At 37.9% G+C, this 24,055-nt stretch overlaps 1 protein-coding gene across 1 annotated transcript in view; it reads left to right on the top strand.

Moving 5' to 3' along the window:
• Positions 1–24,055, top strand: part of DIAPH3 (diaphanous related formin 3) — a 500,871-nt gene that overhangs the window by 250,547 nt on the left and 226,269 nt on the right. Inside the window, exon 22 of the mRNA XM_077752451.1 lies at positions 21,072–21,311. Within this exon, the coding sequence (XP_077608577.1) occupies positions 21,072–21,311 (240 nt within the window). The remainder of the gene's footprint in view (positions 1–21,071; positions 21,312–24,055) is intronic.

The raw sequence follows: 24,055 nt of genomic DNA, 5'->3' as shown, positions 1-24,055 counted from the left end.
CAGGAGTAGTCTGCTTTAACCACACGGCCTCTATACTGAAATGCCAGCCACATTCTTGTGGGTTTTATATTTGCTCTTTATGCGCCTTGGACCTTGCTTCCACCAGACATCCAGATGACTCGCTCCTTCACGTCCTTTTTGGTCTTTGTTCATACGTCAACTTATGGAAGTCTTCTCTGAGCACCTGGTTCACAACTGCATGCCCACTAGCCCACAGCACTTCTTTCCCTCATCCCTGTTTTAGTTTTTTCCCAAGTATCTATCATCTCATTATATTCTGTCTATCCATTAACCTATTAGCCTATCATAAGAATATCTGTCATGTCAGCAATCATTCTCTCAGGTATCTCTTGGTGAATTCCTTATGCCTTATACACTACTTGGCATATCATAAACACTCAAATATCTGATGAAAGGATGAATAAATTTTCTGGAAGGTACTTTATGATTTATTTAAAATACTGAAATGCTAAAGGTATCTAGCTCTGGGCTTACTGGGGCTTGCCACGCAACATGTTCCTAGTACGGACACATGAACCTGCGTTAAAACAACTTGGTCTTGGGGGCACCTGGGTGGCTCAGTCGGTTAGGCATCCAACTTCGGCTCGGGTCATGATCTCACAGTTCGTGGGTTCGTGCCCCGTGTCGGGCTCTGTGCTGACAGCCAGCTCAGAGCCTGGAGCCTGTTTCGGATTCTGTATCTCCCTCTCACTCTGACCCTCCCTTGCTCATGCTGTCTCTCTCCCTCTCTCAGAAATAAATAAAAAAGATTAAAAAAAAACAAACAAAAACAACAACTTGGTCTTGGAATTCCAAATTCCTTCAAATATCCTTCATTGCATTCTAGCCCACTTAGGTCTGGGGTTGAGTACTTAAATCACCATGTACTAGGTATGAAACTTTCACTAAGTCTCTTAACACCCCTTAATTTCAATTTCTTTATTTATAAAATGTATGCGAACTTGGAACCTATCTCATCACGTGATGGTAGAATTTAAAGGAGAGCATTTGTGTGTGGTCAGTAGTGAATCAGTACCCAATAATTATGTTAGCTGCTATCATCCTCATCATACTTGTATTTTAAATGTTTTTCTTCTTTTGTGTTGAGATCGAGTTCAAGACCCACTTTCTTGCTTTGAGTCATTTTGTAATTTACATTTAGAATGTTTGCTCTCTCTGTTCTCTGATCTTCTAGCATGTTTTATGTATGTGTCTTTCCTTCCATTCCCTCTTAAGAGTTAGTCTCAGAGTATGCACAACCTCATATTTCCAAATCCAACGTAAGTCCTTTCATGTCTCATCTGCATGCTCTTGACATGTGGTCAGGTCAGCATTTCACCCCGTTAGCTTTATCTACTTGTCATTCTATCCTGCGGCTCCTTTGTGCTGCATGTCTGACTCTTTCCCGGATTCTCTTCCCATTTCTTCTGATACTTAAATCATGGTCTCACTCAGATTCTGTCCTCTGCTCTTTTTTCATACCCTCCTCTTCCTCAATGATTTTTTTTCCGCTCCACAATTATGTATTAATTTCTTTTGAACCATTTTTAGGTATGTTAGGCTTTTTGTACTTTGTATATTTTTAAAATATACACGATTGAGCATTGCACAAAGCATAAAGGGGATGAGTTGGGGGGGGTGATAGAAAAGTTAAGTACTGATTGAGGAACGTTTTAGGTACGATCAATTATCATGACTCCCAGATCTTGTGTTGAAATGTGGTATCAGAGTAGTTATTTTCTGTTTATGGGAAAAACCTTCAAGAGTACAATTCAAGTTCCTGAAAACCTGATTTGGAGAAGTTTCACTTCTGATATTAGTTGTACATGTTAGAGCCAGAAATGTGAACTAAGTGGACCTGACTGAATCTATCCATCGGAAGACCTTCGCCTTAGAAATCCCCTCAAATTAAAATCTTCCAGTTGCAGATAGTAACAACTTAATGGTTATTATAAAAAGTGTGCTCAAGGGCAAAGAAAAAATAAAGATGGCCGAACTGAATTTAACTCTATGAAATAGAACAAAACAGCAGTTAGACTTCTGCTTGTAAGTCATCTCATGCAATGGGGTAGCTAGGGATTAGAGTGTGATTCGATGATAGTTTAGTTTGATTATTTTTTAAATACAATATCTGAGAATTGTTACATTTAGAAAGTTAGGGTTTGGCTGATAGGAGCCAGGAGAGTAATTTCGGAGTCTTAGGTTAATGATGTAAGTATTCCATCAAATGAGCAACCGTTGACCTGCAAAGTAACTACATGACAGTTACCTTACTTGACTTTTGTATAGTGATAAACATTTCACAAATTATGTTTATATACATTTGCCTGATAATATCCCTCACAGCAGTCCTTTTAGGGTTGCAAGAACTGAAACTCAGAGAGAGTAAGTGACTTAACACCCATACCTTAGAAACAGAAGGTTTCATATTCAGGATTTCTGTATTATATTTTGTTTCCACCATATTATACTGTTTCTAGGTATAAGGCTCTTGATTTGTTAGGCGAGAAGCAGATGCATACAGCAGGTGGGCAAAAGGCAAACAAAGGGAAAAATTTTTAAAGCTAGGCTTTAGCCTACATTGCATTTTTACTTAGGGCAAGTCCCATCCTTGCTTTTCTTTGCAGAAACCAAATACCATTTTTTACCTTCAGAAACTCAGGACCCAAATGGGAGGGAAATCCTCTGTCCTTCCTTGGAGAGCCTGACGAGTGTATGTTTCTGGAATGTGAACTGCCTCAGTGGTCTCATTACATTACTCTGTGGCCTGACCACTGACTTCATCGAGAAGACTTGCTCTCATTTTCTGTCCCTTGGTTGGCAGAAAAGTGGCATTGTGATACTAAGGGTGAGGGCCATTGAAAACTTTTCTGGGATATCCAGAATCATTGTATAGTTTCATTTAACCTAATTTGCATGATGGCTCCTGAAACAAGGTGATGGTGTTTGGTCCTATATTTTTTTGTTTCATTATAGGACTTGTCTGAGTTTTGTTTTGTTTTGTCTTTTCCTTTTCCTTCTTTGCTTATATTTTCATTTTGTATTGAATTGTATGTTTCATTAAACACCCTTATCTTCCATACCAGACGTGGCCTTTTTAAAAGGATAAATGTGTTTGTTTTCTTCCCTCTCACATTGGGTCAAGTTTCCTGTTGTGCAACTCAGCTATTATCCATTATTAATGTTATTTTTCTTTCTTTACCAAGGATGGCAATTTTATATCCAAGTCCACATATTATATTTATTAAAGGCATAGGATAGGAAACGCAGTGATTCGCCATCCCTCTTTATTGAAAAGCTAATGTTAACTTTTATATCACCAGCCTCATCGCTACCAAGTTATTTGACATATTATATTTGTCCAAGTTCCCATCTGCTAGGAAAATCTAATTGTGTGTGTACTGTAGCACTTACAGTACATTAACTTATAATGATACATTAAATAGTCACGATTTAGTATAAATTTTATTATGTTTAAGAGTTCTCATAGTCTGTGGCTTTATGGTGAAACTGTGATTGGACCCACAGTCCTGTTGATTTTTAAATATTTTTTCAAAACATTTATTTTGTTTTGGGAGAGGGAGAGAGAGAGAGAGAGAGAGAGCACAAGTTGGGGACGGGCAGAAAGAGAGGGAGACCCAGAATCCGAAGCAAGCTCCAGTCTCTGAGCTGTCAGCACAGTGCCTGACTCTGGGCTATAATCCATGAACCTTGAGATCATGACCTGAGCCATTGGAGGCAAAACGGACTGAGCTACCCAGGCCTCCCTTGAATTTTTTTTTTTCTTTTTGCTCATTGATGTCAAATTTCAGGTCTTCCTGCAGTAAGCTGTGTGGCATTACTGAAGTTTTATGCTGTGGCCAAGTAGAGTCTGTCTATCCTATTTTATCAATGTTTCCTTTGAAAGTAGCTGTCCTTGGGACCACTAGCCACAGGAAAGCACCTAAATCATGCTGATCAGGTGAATGCTAGTATGTTCTGAAAGGTATAGTTTTTCTTGACATTCCTTTATTTGTCCTTATATTTCCTTTGCTTTGCCTAAGTTCTGACCCAGAATTTTTTTTTAAAGCATTCTGTAGTTTGAATGTAATTAAGAGAAAACCCGTTCAGTTAGCTTCATGACAGTCCTTCCCTTTCTCATTTAATTTTCCATCTACCATTCTGTTCTCTCTCATTCTGCTACTTTATGACTCTTTTGCCTTATTGACTTTTCTAAGATTTTCTCTTAGGAGGGCTGTATCTGCTGTGCTCTTAGCCCCTTATTTCTTACTAGATTCTTATAATCTCCTGTGGAGCTACCTATAATTGCGACTGCTGGCTTTAGTAGTTACCTCTCTTACCATTTTAAGACCATCTTTTCCCCAATTTCATCCTCCCCCAGATGCAGGTTTCCATTTATTTTTCCCTAACCATGGCTTGAACTGTAGCCCTATCCTTTATCAGTTGAGTCCACTGCCTGGGTCCTGCTGTCCGTGTCTCCATAGTTCCGCCATTTTGCCTGAAATGTAGACACAGACCTGGCCCCTCTGGCAGCTTCGGAGACACTTTATTGCTGAAGGGCAGAAGAGTTGCCAGAAAAATGTATCACAATGATTTGGTTTGAACACTGCCAAACGCACTCACCAAATCAATGACTTGAACTGAAGCACACATACCCAAGTACTGAATGAATTTCCGAAAGGCCATTCATTTTATTTTTAGAAGCCCCTGAATGAATTTTACTTTGTCCTAATGTAGAAACAGAGTATAAGAACTGCAAACAACCAATTCCAAAAGACACAGCAAGGTACCATTCTTAATGGGTTCATGTTTGGAATAAATACAGAAACACCTTTGCCATTAATACTCTGGCTGGAGAAAGGGCAAGAATTTGTAAAATGGCATAGGAGAAACTAAAGTCAAAACAAGGAATTGGTCATTTAAGAGTGTTTGGGGACAGGTGTTGCTTTAAAATATGAGGTAATTAGAAAATGTTACAGGAAAAGACCCTCTTACTCTTCATCACTTTTGAATAATCTAAGAGTTTTCCTGTGTCACTCTTACCTGCACTACCCCTGACCTTACTTCTCTGTAGTACCACCCAACACTTGAAAGTCGGCTAATGAGATCAGCTTCTGGAGATGGAGATAAAAGGGTCAGCTGACTAGAATTATATCCAAAACTCTGACTGTGGTGTGTATATGTGTGTACATACATACATACATCTAGATATTTGGATCTTCAGATCTAACTTTCTCTTTTACTCTGTGACTAATTTTTATCTGGCCCACTGATCAATCTTCAGCATGTAATTAATTAACCACTTGCAAGTGTAGAGGATTTAACCAAAGTGGCTCTTAAATGTAAGTATCATGTTTATGGTATTTTGATGATTTCTCATAATCCCTCTTTTATTAAATGAAGCCCTGCAAGTCAGGCAGGGATCGCCATGCCTGGAGTGCTTTTGTTTCATACATGTTAATGAATGGTAAAGGGGAGCCAAATTTAAAGTAGAATAAAGCGTGGGTATTAATTTTAGAACAATAGTGTTGAGAAAACATTAATCCTTAAGGATGGTGACACTGGGCCAATCTGTCATTAACTGCTTATATTTTTGTTTTTAGTACTTCTTGATTGCTGCTTGTGTTTTAGGCCCTATGTCTCATGTTTTACTTTTATTTATATTTATTTTTGGTGCAAAAAAGGTGATTTTTTTTTAAAGGTGATTTTATTAAAGCACAGGGACATGACCTGTGGGCAGAAAAAGCTGCACAGGGGTTGTGAAGAGTGAGTGGTTATATACTATGGAGTTGGAAGAGGTAAAGGCAAACGGAAGGCCTCCAGAAGGACTTTTATATGCTCAAGAGGATTACTAAGGTACCAGAGGCCTTGCTATTGTCAAGCTAAGGTTGTTTCCCTTCTAGCAAGGCATTAAGACACTAGGGAGTTCCTGGAGAAATGTTGTACTACTCTGTATTTTCCCCAAGTATTTGTCAATGGATTGCAGGTCACAAAGAAATTTAATTTTACCTACCATTTCCTTCTAGTCTTTGTTCCCCACATCACTATGGAGAGGAGGGTGATGTTGGGGCTCCAGGAAACTGCATCTATAGGTTTCTGGAGATTGGGCTCTTAATAAGATTGCCTTTTTCTTGTAATTTACTAAGACATATGTAAACTGATCACGTGATCTCCAGGAGTGCTTGCAGAATATCCCACATATCCTACCTGTGGGGGAGGGTGTTTGCAGTGTGTCAGCCTGCCTTATGCTCCTGAATCATAACCCCCCTGAACAATTTTGACCCTTAAATCTTTAAGGTTGCTGAAGGTGGAATGCCTCATGCTTTAAATGTACTATCCTTTTCCACATAGCATCTAGTGATCCCTTTTTATATAACCAAATGAAAAAAAAAAAAAAGCCCTAAATGAGATTGTCACCTCGAAGTTTAAAATACTCTAAAGGTTTTAACATTTACTTTGTGCTGTATTAATACAGCCACTCCAGCTTTATTTTAACTAGTGATAACATGGTCTATCTTTTTTGTTCTTTTTCCTTTTCAACTTCTATTGCTGTAGGCTGGATAATGATTTTTTAAAATTCAATCTAATGATTTCTACCTCTTCAGTGTAGTGTTGATCATTTTGCTTTAATGTGGGACACTGATATGTATGGTAGGGTTTGAATCTACTGTCTTGCTATTTATTTTCCCTGTCATCTATTCTTCAGTACTTTTTTTCTCTGGGATTAAATATCTTAGTGACTTTATCTTTTTGTTGACTTATTAGTTATTACGCTTTATTAATGCTTGCATTAGTGTTTATAATACATATTTTTAACTAACTTCAAATGATATTATACCACTTTCTGTGTGGTATGAAGTCTTAAAACAGTGTACTCCTGTTTTCCAACACTTGGGGGCTTTTTGCTATTGTTATCATACATTTTGCTTCAACATGTTTAAAACTCCTAACATATGGTTATTATTTTTACTCTCAACAATTATTTGTCTTTTAGGTCTACTCACATATATACCATTTCCAGCATTCTTCACTTGTTTGTGTAAATCTTGACTTCCATTTGGAATCCTCTGCCTTCTCCCTGAAGAAATAACTGTAACATTTCTTCCAGTGATAATGAATTTTTTTTTTTTTTTGTATGTCTGAGGAATTCTCTTCACCACCTTCATTTTAAAAAGTGTTTTTGAAGAATATGGAATTTCAGGATGATAGTTTTTCCTTTCAGTACTCCAAACATGTTACTTCACTATCTTGTTGTTTGAACAATTTTGGGCAGACAATCTGCCATCATTCTAACCTTTATTCCTTTGTACATGTCTTTTTTTTTTTTCTTTATTGTCTGGTTTTGAAGATTTTCTCTTTATCACTAGTTTTGGACAATTTGATCCATTGATGATGGATGTAGTTTTCTTCATGTTTCTAGGCCATGGAGTTCATTGAGTTTGTGGATCTCCTGGTTTATAGTTCTCCTTGAATTTTAAAATTTTAGCCATGACTTTTTTTCAGGTACTTTTTCTGTACCTCCTTTCTATATTTCAGGGACTTAATTTGCATATACTTTATTACCACACATATCTTTTGAAGGTGCTCCATACTTGCCTATGTTTTTCTTCTTTTAATCTCTTTTAATTTGAGATAATTTCTATGGCCATGTATTCCACTTAGTTTTTTTCCTATGTGGTACCTAATCTGCTGTTTTTCTCATTCAGTCATCTCAGATATCATAACTTTTTTCTCTAGAAACTCAGTTTGGGTATCTTTTTTTAAAAAAGTATCTTCTATCTTCTTAAAATTCTCATTCTTTCCACAACCTTCTCAAACATATGAAATAGTTTTATAATGACTTTTCCATTGTTATTATTTCTGTCATTTGTGTATCTCTGGATGTGTGCTTATTAAAATTCTCCTCAGTAGTTACATTTTCCTGCCACTTTGGGTGGCTAATAATTTTTGTTTGGGTGCAATTTTTTTGTTTTACCATGTCGTACTGTAGATATTTTTGTACCCTTGTAAATATTCTTGTGCTTTGTTTGGGGAGGCAGTTCAATTACTTGCAAATAGTTTGATACTTACGTGGCTTGTATTTACGCTTTGTTCCATGAAATCAGAGGAGCCTTCAATCTAGAGCTTCTGTTCCCCCAAGAGTGATACTCAGCAATACCCTGCTGAGAATTCTACTCGATATTCCATGAATTTTGAAGTTTTCCCACTCTGGCTGATGAGATCAAGTACTGTTTCCCAACCCTGTGTGAGAATGAGCACAGTTACCTCCAGTGCTGTTAGCTGATTCTTTCCCCAGCCTCTAGTGGTTTTCTTACATGCACGTGCTCATCAGTACCAGAGCTAAAGACACGGGGAATCTATTGAGATCTTTGACTTTCTCTCTGTGCTACTCTTTTCTGTCTGGTATTCTGTCTCAAGAACTGTAGCTGCCTTGGCGTTGGCAGACTACCACCTGCCTCTTCTCAACTCATGGAGACCCCATGATTCCATCTGGCTTCCTCCTCTTCGTACTGCAGTTTGGAAACTCTTTCCAAAAAAGTGAGCTAGAACAGTCACAGAGCTCACCTTGTTTGTCCTTTCTCAGGTGTCCTGTCCTACACTGGTGTCTACTGTTTGAAAACTATTGCTTCAGGCAGGGTGGTAAGTCTAATCCCTGCTTTTCCATCTTTGGCCAGAAGAGGAATTTCCCTTTGGAAGTTCTAATGATTTCTAATTTGATTATAATTTGTATGATCTAGTATCTCTTTCTTGAAACTCCGAGCCTACCACTCCCTTCCTCATTTACTCTGTTGCAGCCATACTCAGTTCCTGTCCCCACCTCAGATTTGTCTTTACTCTTGCAGATCCCTTTGCTTCAGCCCAAATGCCACTCTGGTCATGAAAGCGCTCATCATAATCATGCCCCCCATCATTCTCTATGTCTTGAACCCTACTTAGTCCAAGCACTTAGTCCAGGCACTCATCCTTTTCTAAGCCGGAGTCAGACGCTTAACCAACTGTGCCACCCGGGTGCCCCTCTTGTAAAAATGGGTACCATTTTTAATGGGAATCTCCAAAGCCAAAAACAGTGTTTGGCACATAATAAGTGTTCAATATATATCTAACATATAAATGGATGAGTAATCGTATCTGGCTCTCACATAACTCCAGAAATAGGCATTCCCATTTCATAGATGAGGCAACTTGTTCACTCAACGAGTAACTGTTACTGCTCAGCTATGAGCTTGTACTTTTATGACAGGAAAAGACAATACTCCATTTCTTGTGATGCCCACCACTCTTACGTTTCTTATGTTTATGCTGTAGGTGCCTGCCATCCTTGAAGTTGTTCTCAGTGGTGATTTCTGTATGCTTCATTACTGGAGCAATTCATTTTTAATACTTAAAGATTAACTTTGAGTTATTAATAGGTATAAATTAGAGTGTTCAAGTAGGAGCTGAAATTGTTGCATTTGAAATTTTAAGTTTTTAGAAATTTTGGGATTCTCTTCTTTGAGATTTTCAATCATCTAAATAGACAACTAAAAAGTGGGGCATTTAAGTCCATAATAGAAAATGTGGTTTCTTTGTTGCTTTTTGGGAGGGAAGCATGATGCTTTCTAGTTAGGCCATCTATATAGCATTGAAATTTTATGGCACAGTCTGCTTAATTTGTTTCATTTGCAAAAACAAAACAAAACATCATTACAGTCACATACTAATTACTAGCCATACATCATTCATTTGAAATAAAGCCTAAAGCATTTTGTAGTTATAAGCAAAAAGGTCTCTTATGATTCATCACTTTGCAAACAACATTGTTTTAAGGTTGCTTTTTTAGATCCAAGTATTGTCTAGCACTGGGGAAGCATTTTCTGTATTTTGCAAAACTCATTATATAGGTTTCCATATTCTCTTCTGAGACTCTTTTGGAAACATAGTGGAAAAGGGGAAACCGGACTCATGGAACTAAGTTACTATAGACTAGCTACTTGTATCACATTGTGGCTTAAGGTATAATTGTAGCTATAGCCTCTTTGCATCTCATTCTTGAGGCCTTCAGAAAGGTTACTAAAGTGCATTTTTAATAAGGTTGAATAAATACTCTAATATTCTACTCAGTGGGCTGTCCCCATTAACATGAAGGTGAAAATTTGATGAAAATGGATTATATACATACTATTCACATAGTTTCAAAGTATCTCACTATAAAATGCTTATTAATTATAAAGGAAAAGTCTAGCAACTTTACATTGGAAAAACTGGTGAGCATCACTTTAACCAACTGCACGTGTGCGTGCACTCGTGTGTGTGTGTGTGTGTGTGTGTGTGTGTATGTAACACGGAGGGAGAGAGAGAATAAGATAAAGCAAATGGGGCAAAATAGAAACAATGGGTTAATCTAGGTAAAGCTTTTTTGGTATACTTAAAACTGAAATGAGAAGCTTTTAAAATTCCATTTACGGTAACATAACAAAAACATAAAAGACTTAGGAATAAATTATCAAAAGCTGTGTGAACCGCTAACCAAGATAAACTAGGCAAAATATGCAAGTCATCTGTTTTAAGACCGTAGACAACCAGTAGAGAAAAATTGCAAGCCTTGAAAAAACAGAAACTATAGTAACTTCATGAGTGCCTAGCTTTTGGCCTGGTGAAAAATTTACAGTTATAGCACAGAGAGCTGAAGTTTAAGCAGAGGCTGTTTTTTCTCTAAGCAGAAGAGGCAGCGATCAGAGTCTGTAGCAGTTGAAAGAGCTGGACTCTGCTGGGCAGGGCATTGAAGGGGCAGGGGTTGTACAGAAAGGGCCCTTTGTGATCTTTGTTCAGATCTCCACTGCGTCTGTGCCTGCGGGCTGGGCTGTTCCTAGGCTGATCAAGATTTGTTACCTGCTACAAGTTGGGAGTGGAGCCGAGATCCTAGAAGTCTAGCATTGCTGGGAGGCATTGGATTTCTGGCTCTGCCAAAATAGAGAAATAGTCTTAGCAGCTTATTTGCTTACTTGGCATTTATTCAAAGAACTGGAAAGTTGTACTTCAGGAATGAGGACCACACCCTGAAGAGGTACCTACTCTAGGGGCGCCTGGGCAGCTCAGTCAGTTGAGCGTCTGACTATGACTCAGGTCATGATCTCACAGCTCGTGTTGGGCTCTGTGCTGACAGCTCAGAGCCTGTATCCTACTTCCAGATTCTGTGTCTCCCTTGCTCTCTGCCCCACCCTCCCCTTTCTCTCTCTCAATGATAAATAAATATTAAATTTTTTTTAAACAACACAAAAAAGTACCTACTCAGGACTCACCTTAAGGAAATCTATAATTGAGTCTTGCAGCCTTCTCTGGGAAGAAAGTTTGGATACCAAGTTCAAGGGGCTAGGGAAACTCCTTTACTTCCCACCACTATAGTAACAGTGAGTAAACTCAAGCTTGTACAACTTAAGGTGATCACCCAGTGATTTGCCTGCTAAAACTAGAATGAACATTCCTCAAGGAATATTAAAGCTCAACAGTTGTTGCAGTATTATAACATTAAATAGTAAAGAGAAATAAAATAGGATCAATCATCAAAGAAAATCAAACCAGACCCAAGATGGCCCGGATTTGGGATTTCACATGCAATGACTTTGTGGATATTATGAATATGTTCAAGGAACTACAGGAGATTATCTTCAAGGAATTAAACAACAACAACAACAACAACAACAACAACATGGTCTTAATTGAGAAATTTCTGCAGGGAAATGAAAACTATGAAAATTTACCATATGGAAATTCTCAAACTGAAAAGTTTAATCACTGAATTGAAATATTTAGCATGTAGGTTTAATGGCGTATTGGAGAGAGCAGAAGAGTCAGTGAGTTTGAAGGCAGCTCCTCAGTGGTTATTTTATCTTAAGAATGTAGGCAAAAAACATTTATGTAAAATATGAACAGAACCCTAAGTATTGTGGGTAAATACCGGTCATTCCAAAAACAATTTTAATTGGAGCCCCCACAGGAAAAGAGAGTGAGGTTGTGGCTGACAAACTATTTGAAGAAATAATGGCCAAGACTTCCAGATTGAGTGAGAAATAGAACTGGAAGATTCCAGAAGCTCAGCATATCCGAACCAGCATAATGTAAAGAGAAGAGAAAGACCTTGGCACTTCCTGGTCAAACTGCTGAAAGCCAAAGATAAAGAGAAAATTTATGAAAGTAACCTGGTGTAATTGGGGTGGGGAGACAGCTTGCACGTGGGAAAGAGAGATTTTGCTAACTGCAGAAATCATGGAAAGCGGAAGTCAATGGAAGGATGTAAAGTGTTGAAGTAATAATGAAAAACAAACAAACCCCATGGGGTGCATGGGTGGCTCAGTCAGTTAAGTGTTTGACTCTAGATTTCAGCTCAGTTCATGATCTCATGGTTCCTGAGTTCCAGCCCCACCTCAAGTTCCACGCTGCCCCCCACCTCTCTTTCTCAAAATAAATAAATAAACCTAAAAAAAAAAACCCCTCTGTTAAGCTGAAATTCTCTATTTAGTAGATACCCTTCCCCAAATAGGGTAAAATTAAGATATTTTTAGTGAGCTGAGAGAATTTGTAGTCATCAGACCTGCCCTAGAAGAAATAAATGCTAAAGGTCATCCTTCAAGCCAGAGGAAAATGATACCAGATGGAACTCCCAACCTACAATAAGGAATAAGAGTGCCTGAAATAGTAAATAGCTGTTTCCTCTTCTCATAAATTACTTAAAATTGATAATTAAAAGGAACACACTGCAGGATGGGGTTTATAATGTACATCGAAGCAGAAGCTAGTAATTGCACAAATGGGGTACAACAAATGGATTGCACTGTTACAACATTACATATATGAAATGAATCTCAGGGGGTGTGAGATGTGAGTGAAATGTGGAAAAAGGAAAACATATTAAGGTACAATATTGACCTAATTGTAACTCTAGGTAGACGGATATGTTAAGATGCATTTTGTTAGTCTTGGAGCAACCAAAAAAATATATAATTAAAAGAGACAGGCTCAGAAGGCAATGGAAGGAATAAAATGGGATACTAAAAATTGCTTGACTACATCTCTTTTATCTTTTTCTTGCTTTTGTAGTTGAAAAGCAGAAGGGACAAATGGAAAACAGAACAATAAGCAAAGTAGCATAGCAACGTATATTTCAGGGAACATATACTTCAAGGCAGCGCATATTGTAAGAGACAAAGAATGATATTACACAATGATGAAAAGGAGTGGTTTACTAGTAATAATCATCTTCAATATGTAAGCTCCTAGTAACACCATCAACAGTCAGCAAGCACAAACTGGATGAATTAAATGGAGAAATAGATAATTCCTTAATCCTAGCCTTATCATGTCCCTTTTTCAGTAAATTCTAGGAAAAACTATAGTCCAAAAGGAGGGAAAAAAACAGTAAATACTTAGAAAATTGCGATAGTTCTATCAGCGGTCTTGTTCTAATATTTGTGGGGCTTCCTCAGAACAACTTTAGGATATGCATTCTTTACAAATACACATGATACATTCACCAAAGTAGGGCATGTGGGGCGTAAAATATATCTCTGTAATGTTCAAAAGATTGAAATCTTGCTGAGTGTGTTTTTCTGTTAACAGTAAATTGGATAATGATGGAATATCTCAGTATTTGAAAATTGCATAGTGTGGTCTTTTTAATTACCTGGGAGTCAAAGAAAAAAATTACTTGGAATGAATGGAAACACTGAAAACAAAACCAAATTCTCAAATTACAGATATCAGGAATCAAAAGTATTTCAGTACAAAATATTATACTCTAACATATATGCAAAGAGTAACAAACTATTTTTATATCAAATATGTTAGTGCATAAAAAGACTATATCATGACCAAGGGGTATAATTTTGGCTTACCATTTAGTTAGTGTATTTAACCACAGTACCAGAAAAAGAGAAAAATCATATTACCTAAAGAATTGTGAAATGAGAAGTATTTAGAATTTGAGTTTATGATAACTAAAAACTCTTAGCAACTAGAAATAGAAGGAACTTCCTCAACGTGATAAAGAACATCTATGGAAAACCTGTAACTCTCCTCATAACTGATGGTGAAAGATTAAATGCTTTGTCATTTCCAATTGGAATCTAGGCAAAGATACCTATTCTTAAACTTCTATTCAACATTACAATGCATGTTTTGACCTGAATAGTAAGAAAAGAAAAAGAAATTAAAGGTCTGTACATTAGAAACAAAGAAGTAAGCAAGCTTTATTTTTGAGTAACCTGATATAGCAGGTTTTATTGTTATAGGCATTGACAGGAAGTTACAAAAAAATTCATACGGCCTGCAAAGGACCTAGAAGAGATAAAATAAGTTTTGAAAAGGAAGACACTTGGACGACTTTTTCAGAGCACTGCTGTGCTAGCAAGACAGCAACACTTTGGCTTAAAAATACACAAATAAACTTTTTCTAGAAAGTTTAGAAATAACCCTACAACGATACCGTTGACTGACTTCCAGTAGAGACTTGAAGGCTAGTCAGTGGGCGGAAAGGAATTTTTTTGTATCCAACTGTACTGCAAACTTTGGATACCCTAGGAACTAAAATGAATCTCCAGTCCTCCATCATACCACACAGAAAAACTAATGAGGGGCGGAATATAGACCTAAACATGCAAAGCTAGAAAAAAGGTTATTGAGTGGGTATAAACCACTTAGCAACACAATTTAACCATTTCTTAGAAAAGTTTACATTTATACTCTATTTTTTGGATACTTAATGGAAATGAGACGGTTCCATACAAGAATATTCAGAACGTCCTGTATTAGTTTCCACAGGCCTCCAATAACAAATGTCCACAACTGTGGTGGCTTCAAACCACAAATTTATTCTGTCACATTTCTGGAGACCAAAATTCCTAAACCGAGGTGTTGGCAGGTTGATTCCTCCTGGAGGCTTCGAGGGAGAATGTGTTCCATGCCTGTCTTCTCACTTGCGGTAGCTGCTCACAGCTGCGACTTTGTCTTTCTAGCTGGTAGGCTCTCTCCAGTCTCTGCTGCCTCATTGCATCACCTTCTCCTGTGTGTTTCTCTCTCTACCCCCCTCCTTTTTAAAATTAAAATGACATCAGTCATTTAATTAGAGCCCACCCTAAATCCAGCATGATCTCGTGTGGAGATCCTTACTTGTATCCGCAAAGATCTTATGTCCAAATAAAGTCACATTCACGGGTACCTGCGGTTAGAACTTGACATACCATTTTTCCAGTTCCCTGTTTAATCGAACCCACCACATAGCTCCAAACTGAAAAACAAGAAATCCATCAACAAAAGTGGATAAAGAAATGTTGCTATGTTTTTACAACGAAATACTGAATCACATCCAGGTATATGAATTTCAGAGTCCTTTTGTTCAGTGAAAGAAGCAAGACACAAAAAGTGTTTAGTGAAGGTTTCATTAAAATAAATTTCAAGAACAGGTAAAACTAAGTTATTATGTTAGAAATCAAAACACTGGTTTCTTGTGGTGGGGTGGGGATTGTCTGGAAGCAGACATGAATGAATTTAAGACACCAGAATGGTTCTGGGTTTTATGCCAGCCTTTTAATTCATCAGATATGAAACTTCTGTGTTAAGAGTATTTGCTAAGACTGCCAAATTAAATAAGAAGTCTCTCGCTCTCTAGCATTCCCACTTACAGATCTGAGTATCGACAGAACTCATTTGGACCTCCTCTGAAATCCTTAGTCGTCCAGAACTGATAAGCACTTGTAAACAAAGATAAAGGACTATATGATGGCTATAACCATTTTTCTGATGCTTGACGAGCTGGAGGAATATATGTTTCATCTTTTTAATATTTTTTTATATAATTCTTGGCTTTGCTCCTATGAAAAAATGTAAAAAACATACCATATGTACTTTGCTGTTGTGTAGCTTTTAAAAAGTAATTTTAGCCTTGGAGCTGTAATATCGTAAGACCACATTGATTTAAAAAAATACAAAACATTTGTTTGTATTCTGAGCACTGTCCAGGCAGGCATAAGGTGCTTAAATAGCTGTGTTTTTGATGCATTTCTTGAAGTGAACTATTCCTTTTTCTTGAGCATTCTGGAGATCCTGAAAATAGCGGCCAGCTAATGGTAAAGGTTAGGTATTTTTTTAATGTAGTTTAATTTAAAGAAACCAAGTTCAAAACGTTTTTCTAAGGTTAGATTTACATTCTTAGATGTCACTTTCCTCCCTCAACCCTTTGGCATTTTCTCTAGTCTTTGACAAGGATGCTTTTGTTTGTCACATTCCCCTTGCTTATTTGCACCTCTCCCAGAAGAGAAGGGAAGAATTTGCTAATAAGGAAATATGAGTGGAGAGTGCAGTGTGAGGGGACTACAAACACGAATCTGGAAAAAATACGAAAAATTCAGCGCAGCAGGAGGCAGTTGGGTAAAGAAAGGAAACTGAGACAGCAGCAGGCAGTTCCCATACACAGCCTGGTCATCTCCCCAGTGTTTGATGTAACAGCTACTGTGGAGAAAGTCCATTCCTACTCCTAGGAAAACATAGTAGGCATAGATCGACTGTTGGATGGTTTTTAAGATGATTATTAATTTCCACTGTGCTCCCAGTGGCGTGCACACGTGACTGGCAGCAAGTTAGCTGGAGGACCATGTCCTACTGGCCATGTGACCCTGGAGGAGTCCTTTAACCTTCCTGAAACTTTGTTCTGTTTTTCCTGATATATGTACAAAATATATGAAGTAAAGGTTTAGAGTAGCCAGTCGGTTAAGACGAAAGTGTCTTTTCAGTCAGTCGGTTCCTTGTAGTGTTAGTTAAATAAATGATTAAAATAGTTCTATACTGACGTTAAGGAAGCATAACAAAGATACTGCGCATGTACTAAGATTTCTTTTGAGGTGAGCCTGCACAAGTCTGAAGGCAAGAGGGGCGGGGGTGTGAGGAAGAAGAATGCAGCAAGTTTTGAATAATCTCTTATCTATAAAAGAAATTAAGGAGAACCAGATACGGTGTCAGACATAGTTGGTATTAAAATGTCTAATGGATCCTGTTGTTTCCCCCATAAAGTAATGGATGGCATTAAAATTATATGTGCAAAACATAATTATAATGAGATGATGGAAGATGACATCTTCCTGGGGACTTTGTCTACTTTTTGCCCTTTAAGACAGATGGAAAGAATCAGATTATCCAAGGGTGGCAGTCTGGACTTAGGCACCCCATCAGTACCTGTTGCTTTATTATTTTCTAAAGTTCTTTCATCTCACTTGTCTCTTCTCTGACAGCACTTAATGTTGCCAACAAACAGAAGTGTGATATAAAAATTACCCTTAGACTTCCTGGATATTGCTTGATTGATTTTCACCAGTCACTGCTTTAAAGGTTTTTTTTTTCTTTTTCTTTTTTTTATTTTTCTTTCTTTTTTTTTCTGGCATGGAATATCTCTAATTATGAGGTGGGGAGATTGTAGGAACACTGCGCCCTGCTTTCAAATAACCATTAAAGTATTTTCACTTTCTTTTTAGTGCCTTTCGAATAATGTTCAGATTACAACTCACTATTGTCAGATTTTGGTGATGTGAGTTTGTATTACTAAGACTGGGTATCAAACAGTTGAACGAATACCTCTGTGAAAGTTCTACTTTCGTTTTAACTCTCTTTTTTAAATGTTTATTTTGAGATGGAGAGTGTGTGCACAAGCATGAGCAGGGGGATGCAGAGAGAGAGAGAGAGAGAGAGAGAGAGAGAGAGAGAGAGAGAGAGAATCCCAAGCAGGCTCCACACTGTCAGCACAGAGCCAGACGCAGGGCCTCATCTCACAAATTGTGAGATCATGACCTGACCCAATATCAAGAGTTGGACATTTAACCAACTGAGCCCCCGTGGCACTCTTAATTATTAACTATCTTACAGTTAAACTTTCATAAGTTTCTTCTCTTTCTCCTCCTCTTTTTAGTGACTTTCTTACCATTGAGAGGGTTATTTAGAGCCCCATAGCTCTCCATTTTGTCATTCAGGCTCTCCTGTAGCAGACAAGCGAGAGGTTCCTTAGCAAGCAAACACAATGCAAATCCCGTCCTGACAGATCATGTGAAGTAATGAAGAAGCAGACATTCTTCAGGATTTAAAATAGTAATTGAAAAACCCACCTATCCTCTAATTTTTAAACCTTTTTTCCTTGATCCTGTATGAGGAAAGCCTGATTTGATGAATGACAAAAAGAACCCTGCTCTTCTCACAGATCCCAAGACCTAGATCTTAGAACGGTAGTGTTCTCTCAGGCTTTTGTTTTGTTTTTAAATAACAGCGGCAGCCATGTGTCCTGCAGGGTCGGAGTAGGCTCTTGAATAGCGGACTCAAGACCAGAGTGAGCTCCACGTGGTCTCTCAGGTTCTTTTCCAGCTCAGTGATTTTGTTCACTAAAATACATTTATTTTTATTAGTCAAAATCCTATTTGAAATTTGGAAGAAAGAACAATATGGAAAGGACATCTACTTTTAAAAGATGTTGCTCAAAGGTGTGATTTAGGTTTCCTGACTTTGCTTTGTCAGGGTTTTTCATGAATTCATAGCATTTTCTTCTGCATTACATCATACACTTACTCTATCTTTTCAAGGTACCTGTCCCTAGTGCCAGGTAGACTCATTACTCATACAAATCTAGGTTATATTTTTCTAGGAAAATTAATTACTTTATACTGGCTACATATGGTTAGCTTGTCAGCAGGAAAGCTTTAACATATTTGGGGGAAGTCTAATCTAGGCATTTAAGCAGAGTTTTTTCACTTTGTGCATAAAGTAGTGCATCAATATAGGTTAAAGTTGATAAATTTTGCAACGCTAATATTTTCTTGGGATACTTCTCATGCTTATGGCAAAGTCACAAAGTATTATGAATAAGGGCACAGGTTGAAAACATGCCATGGGAGCATCATACACGTTTTGAATGGCCATAACCATGGGTACTCATGTGAGTCCTCTGTCTTCCTATTCTAGAGGATATATTAAATGTAATAGAGTATGAATACAGAGTTGACCCAATATAAGGTGAATACCACTTGCAATGGTTAAGGATAAAAATTTAGGGAATTTAGTTTATTTGGGAGTATTTAAGACACATGAAGTGACGTTATGAGAAGTCATCACTGCTTGACTCTACTTAGTGTGGCTGGACATACAGCATCCAAGCAGGATTCATGCCCATTAACAATTGACATTCTAATGGGACTTCATTTTATCTTTCTAAAATTTTATGCTAAATGTATTCTATAAACCATTGTTAGTTTTTGTTTTGTTCTTATGTCTTTTTTGAGCATATAGTCTTTTTACTTTTTTGGTTTTTAATGTTTATTTATTTTGAGAGACAACAAGAGAGCATGAGCAGGGAAGGGACAGACAGAGGGAGAGAGGGAATCCTAAGCAGACTCCTCACTGTTAGCACAGAGCCTGTCGTGGGGCTCAGTTCCATGAACTATGAGACCCTGACGAGCAGAAATCAAGAGTCAGACGATCAACCGACTGAGCCACCCAGGCACCCCACCATCCTTTTTACTTCCTTGTAGGAAGAAAAAAATATTTCCCCTAGACAGGCGAATTTTAACATATTTCTTGAACTCAGAATTTTCAGACCTTTTTAAAAAATTCTTTGTAGAGGGGAATCATTAACTACATTAGTCAACATCTTAGAATCTTGGCTGTATACACTTAAACATTAAAAATATCAGGTGCCTGGGGGGGAATGCTAAATGTGAATTCAATATTTAAATTATTTGCTAAGAAACTTTTCAATCACTATAAGGATTTGGTCCATCTGAAGATACTCTCGCAGAGGTATCTACTGAGGGCTCTTTTTTGCTCAGTTCTGGTCAGATGAGTATGCTAGGCTGTTATGTCAAAGTAGTGTCTGTAATATCCTTTTGAATCGAATAAATTTGATAATTCAAATAAATTAGAATAATATCCTTTTGTCTGGCCTATTTAATTTTAAACAACAGTCATTATATTATGAGTAGGTAGTCTTCTGTCTCCTGAGCAGAAATCCTATAAGCTTTGTGTGACATTGTTCTTTATGTTTTCCTTTATGACTAACAGACCTGTTCCTTATTTTAACCTTATGGTGTTGTGTCACTGTTGGGTTTTTGTTTGTTTGTTTTCTCCTGACCTTGCCTCACACTGCTCGTATTTATAATAGTTGTTGAAGTTCAATAGTTTTACTATTATTGCATCATCAATGTGTTTTAGTCTCAATCTCTAGTACATTTGGTTACAGCGTTCATACACAGCTTAAAAGCCCTTTGTCTCCAGCCTTCAATTAAATGACTCTTCTTCCTTGTGATATAGAACAAAGGGGTGTAAGTTTAAGGCAAGAACTTGACTCTCTAGCCTTTTTGTTCTTTTCAACATCTTTAATCCCCCACACTCCCAATAAGGGAATGCAGAGTCTCAAACAGGGTTAACTTAGCATATGCTGGACGCGGAGCTTTGCATGGTTTCTGGCTCTAGCAACGCCCATGTTCCTTAACAGCGACTCTGCTAATTTAGCGTGTGTCAGGAGTCCTTCTTCTTCGCTGTGTTTCTCAAGAAAGTCAATTTAGTACAAATTGGGACCTATTTGCTTTCCCTCCATCTAACACATACTGTTAGTCAGCAGGGCTTCTGACGACAGCAGTTGCTATTTGAAGAAAACAAACCTCCTTTAGACCTTTCTGAATGTTTTAAACATGACCCAACCCTTTCAGTATTGAACAAAAATTAATGAGAGAAATGCTTTGTCATTGGTTGCCTCTGTACCCTGTCACCTTTTTAAAAACTTAGCTTTTGGTGAAAAATTATATGTATTTTATTACTTTACCTTTGTCATTTAATTAAAGCTTTCTTTTCCCCCCCGAGCATCTAAATTGTTAATTTTTTCTTTGAGGGATGACTCCTGATTACTCACAAAAACAAGCAAGGCTTTTCTCTCTCACTGCTATCAGTTTTAAGGGACATATTGCTTCCTCGGCACTGTCATACCAATAAATCATCCCAGATTACTTGCAGTCGTACAGTACTAAAGTATACCATGCATTTTAAAGGAAATCTGCTATTTTCTTTTCAATCAGATGAGCAATGTGAAGAGACTACGGCCACGGCTCAGTGCTATTCTCTTTAAGCTTCAGTTTGAAGAGCAGGTGAACAACATCAAACCTGACATCATGGCTGTCAGTACTGCCTGCGAGGAACTAAAGAAGAGCAAAAGCTTTAGCAAGTTGCTGGAACTTGTGTTACTAATGGGAAACTACATGAACGCCGGCTCCCGGAATGCTCAAACCTTCGGATTTAACCTTAGCTCTCTCTGTAAAGTGAGTCTGTTTTTTTAAAAACACATATTTGCCTGAACACTTATTCTTGAATGTCAGCCCTGATTACATTATTTAAATATTTTTGTTTGGATGTGCTCATTATCATGAATTTGAACCAAACCATGAACCCACAACCCAGAGTGAACTGAGCTTAATTTACTCAACCTCTGAGCTAAATCCAAATATTAATTTTCTCTGATCTGCAAATCCAACTGGAGGATTTTGTTTAATAACAGAATTATGTCATAAACCTGTGCTTTCCCAAACTAATGAAATGGAACATCAAAATATTTAAATCTAGTATTCAATTCAGGTGCCTGTAAATGGGGGTATATACGTACTGAGAATTGCTTAGGATTGTCGCTTCAGTTTTTACTTTTAACTGTTTAAATAGTTCTGTGTGGGTTTTTTTGTTTTGTTTTTGCAACTGACTAAAGGGAGAAAAGAGACTGCTCTATGTAAAGGGGGAAAATCCTTTTATTAGGAATAGACAGGCATACCCCAGATGTCATTGATGATTTTGAAATGTTTCTATCTAAATATAATTTTAAAGGATGTGAAAATTGAGTAAATTTACAGTTGTTGTTTTTTCCCCTCCTGGGCTCTTCCACAGCTTAAATATCTTTACAGCAAATATATTCACTGTTTTATGTAACAGAGCTCTTTCCTAAGAAGTGGGCCATAGCAATAGTGCTTTATTGATCTGCTTACAACAAATTCTTCTTGTTACACATCACAAGACAAGCTTTCTTTTCTTCTTGGCCTGCTAACATCTATACCACCTGATTAAGGAATTCGATGACTGGTTTTCCCCGCTACTCAGAAGTTTGCTTTACGCCACTTCATTTTTTCCGAAAGACCTACATTAGCATGTACCTCTTTTCAAACTGAAATCCGGAGAGGATTTTTGCTTTTACGGAATGGGGATTGCTTCTTTGCTTTACGCCATTTGGCTTAAAGGCCAAATGAAAGGTTTCGTGGGAACACTGTGCTTTAGGGTAGCAGGAGAAACCATCGTTGCTATTGCCAGTTAGATAGGGAGGGTGAGAAGCAAGTTCAGTTTTAGCAGTGGGTCTGCTTGAGTAGTTGATCTCTCAGTGCTTTGTCCTATACAGTGTTCCTGACCCAAGCCTCCTGTTGGTACCAACACCTTGTGAGCTTGCCCCACTCCATCTCCATCTTTTTCCCCCTTTCAGTTCCTGAGCTTGATATATTCATTTAAGATCCCTAGCACAGGAGATGCGATTCATAATACATGTATTGAAGACTTTGCATATTTATAGCGTGCTTACTTATTCCTGCGCCAAATGCTTGACCTGGTCATCTCATTGAATGGATGTAATTATTTACCTGGCACTCATGGAACCTCTATTTTTCACCATTAATTATTATTAATTTTTTTAATAGAGTTGTATACAAAAAGTTATGGCAACAGAGTTGAGAGAGTTAAGGGAGGAGAGTTAAGCCTTTGGAGAAGAACAGGAATTGGAGCTGAGTCCCGAAGTATGAGTGGATGTTCCCTGAGAGGAAAAGGCTTTCTAAGCTAAAGCCATCAGTTTACATGAAGGATCATGTCACGGCATATGTGAGTGAACCCAGTGATCTGAAGCCTAGACGGGAAAGGAGTGGAGAACATGCAAACGAAAGAGTAAATTGGTCTAGATTGAAAAGCACCTTCAGCACCATTCCTTAATGGTGAAGATTTATGGAGACCTGTTAGTTCTTAGGACAAGTGACGTTACCAGAGATGTCTTATGGGGACATAATTCTAATAGCAGTATGGAAGAAAGTTAAGCTACGCTGTCCAGTACTGTCACCCTTAGCCACATGTGGCTATTTACATTTAAATTAAGTAAAATTTGAATAAAATTATGCCTCAGTCACACTAGCCATGTTTAGCGAATGAGTGTCCGTACGTGTTGACGGCATAGATCTAGCTCATTTTCCATCACTGGAGAAAAGTCTAGACAGCACTGGGGTAGAGGGTTATAGCTGGGAGGGGCTCTGTGACTGACTGACCTTTATGTAGCACGTGACCTAGGGGACTGGACTGAGGAGCTCAAGCTGAGAAGGTAGATAGGGAAGATGAAGGAAAAACAAGAGAGGTCAAAGATAACTCCTTGCTACTGACATGTGTGAAGTGGTTGCTCAACGGTGATTGAGTTCAGGCTATTTTTAGTGTTTCCTAACCCTTGTTTGCCTCAGGGTCTTGAAGGGAATCTGATGGATGCTGCCTTAATTATTTAGCAAAAATTTGTCCATTATGAATTAGGGACAGTACTTTGGGACAATGGAAGTGCAAGCTAAGGTAGTGGCAAAATGCAAAAGGCAAAAGGCAGGATGGAAGGGGCGGGAGAAGGGGAGTGTGCACATTTAAGGCATATCTAGGGAACTGTGGCGTGTTGATAATGAACTTGGAGGTGGAAGGGCAAGGAGGCAAGCAGATGCAGGCTTTCCCAGAGAAAGGAAGAAAACCAGGATAAAGAGCAAAATTGGGGAGAAGTTTACACCTACAAATCAGCTGGAGTTTCTTTCTTACTGCTAAGGGTCTTTTCCTCTCTCGAGTTTGCATCTCAGAACTACAGCGACTCCTCATACACTTCCTCGCAAGGGAGCTGTTGACAAGAGATGAGGTCTGAGTGATGAAGGAGAATAGCCTAATACAGTGCCTGGTGCATAGCAAATACTCAATAAATGAGAATGCAACAGACAACATGGACACAAAGTTGTACCTTTTACGTAGT

This window comes from Crocuta crocuta, unplaced genomic scaffold, assembly GCF_008692635.1.
Source record: "Crocuta crocuta isolate KB4526 unplaced genomic scaffold, BGI_CrCroc_1.0 scaffold376, whole genome shotgun sequence".
Taxonomy (NCBI): Eukaryota; Metazoa; Chordata; class Mammalia; order Carnivora; family Hyaenidae; genus Crocuta; species Crocuta crocuta.
The sequence above is the reverse complement of the archived record's forward strand: the minus strand, read 5'-3'. Positions and strand labels throughout refer to the sequence as shown.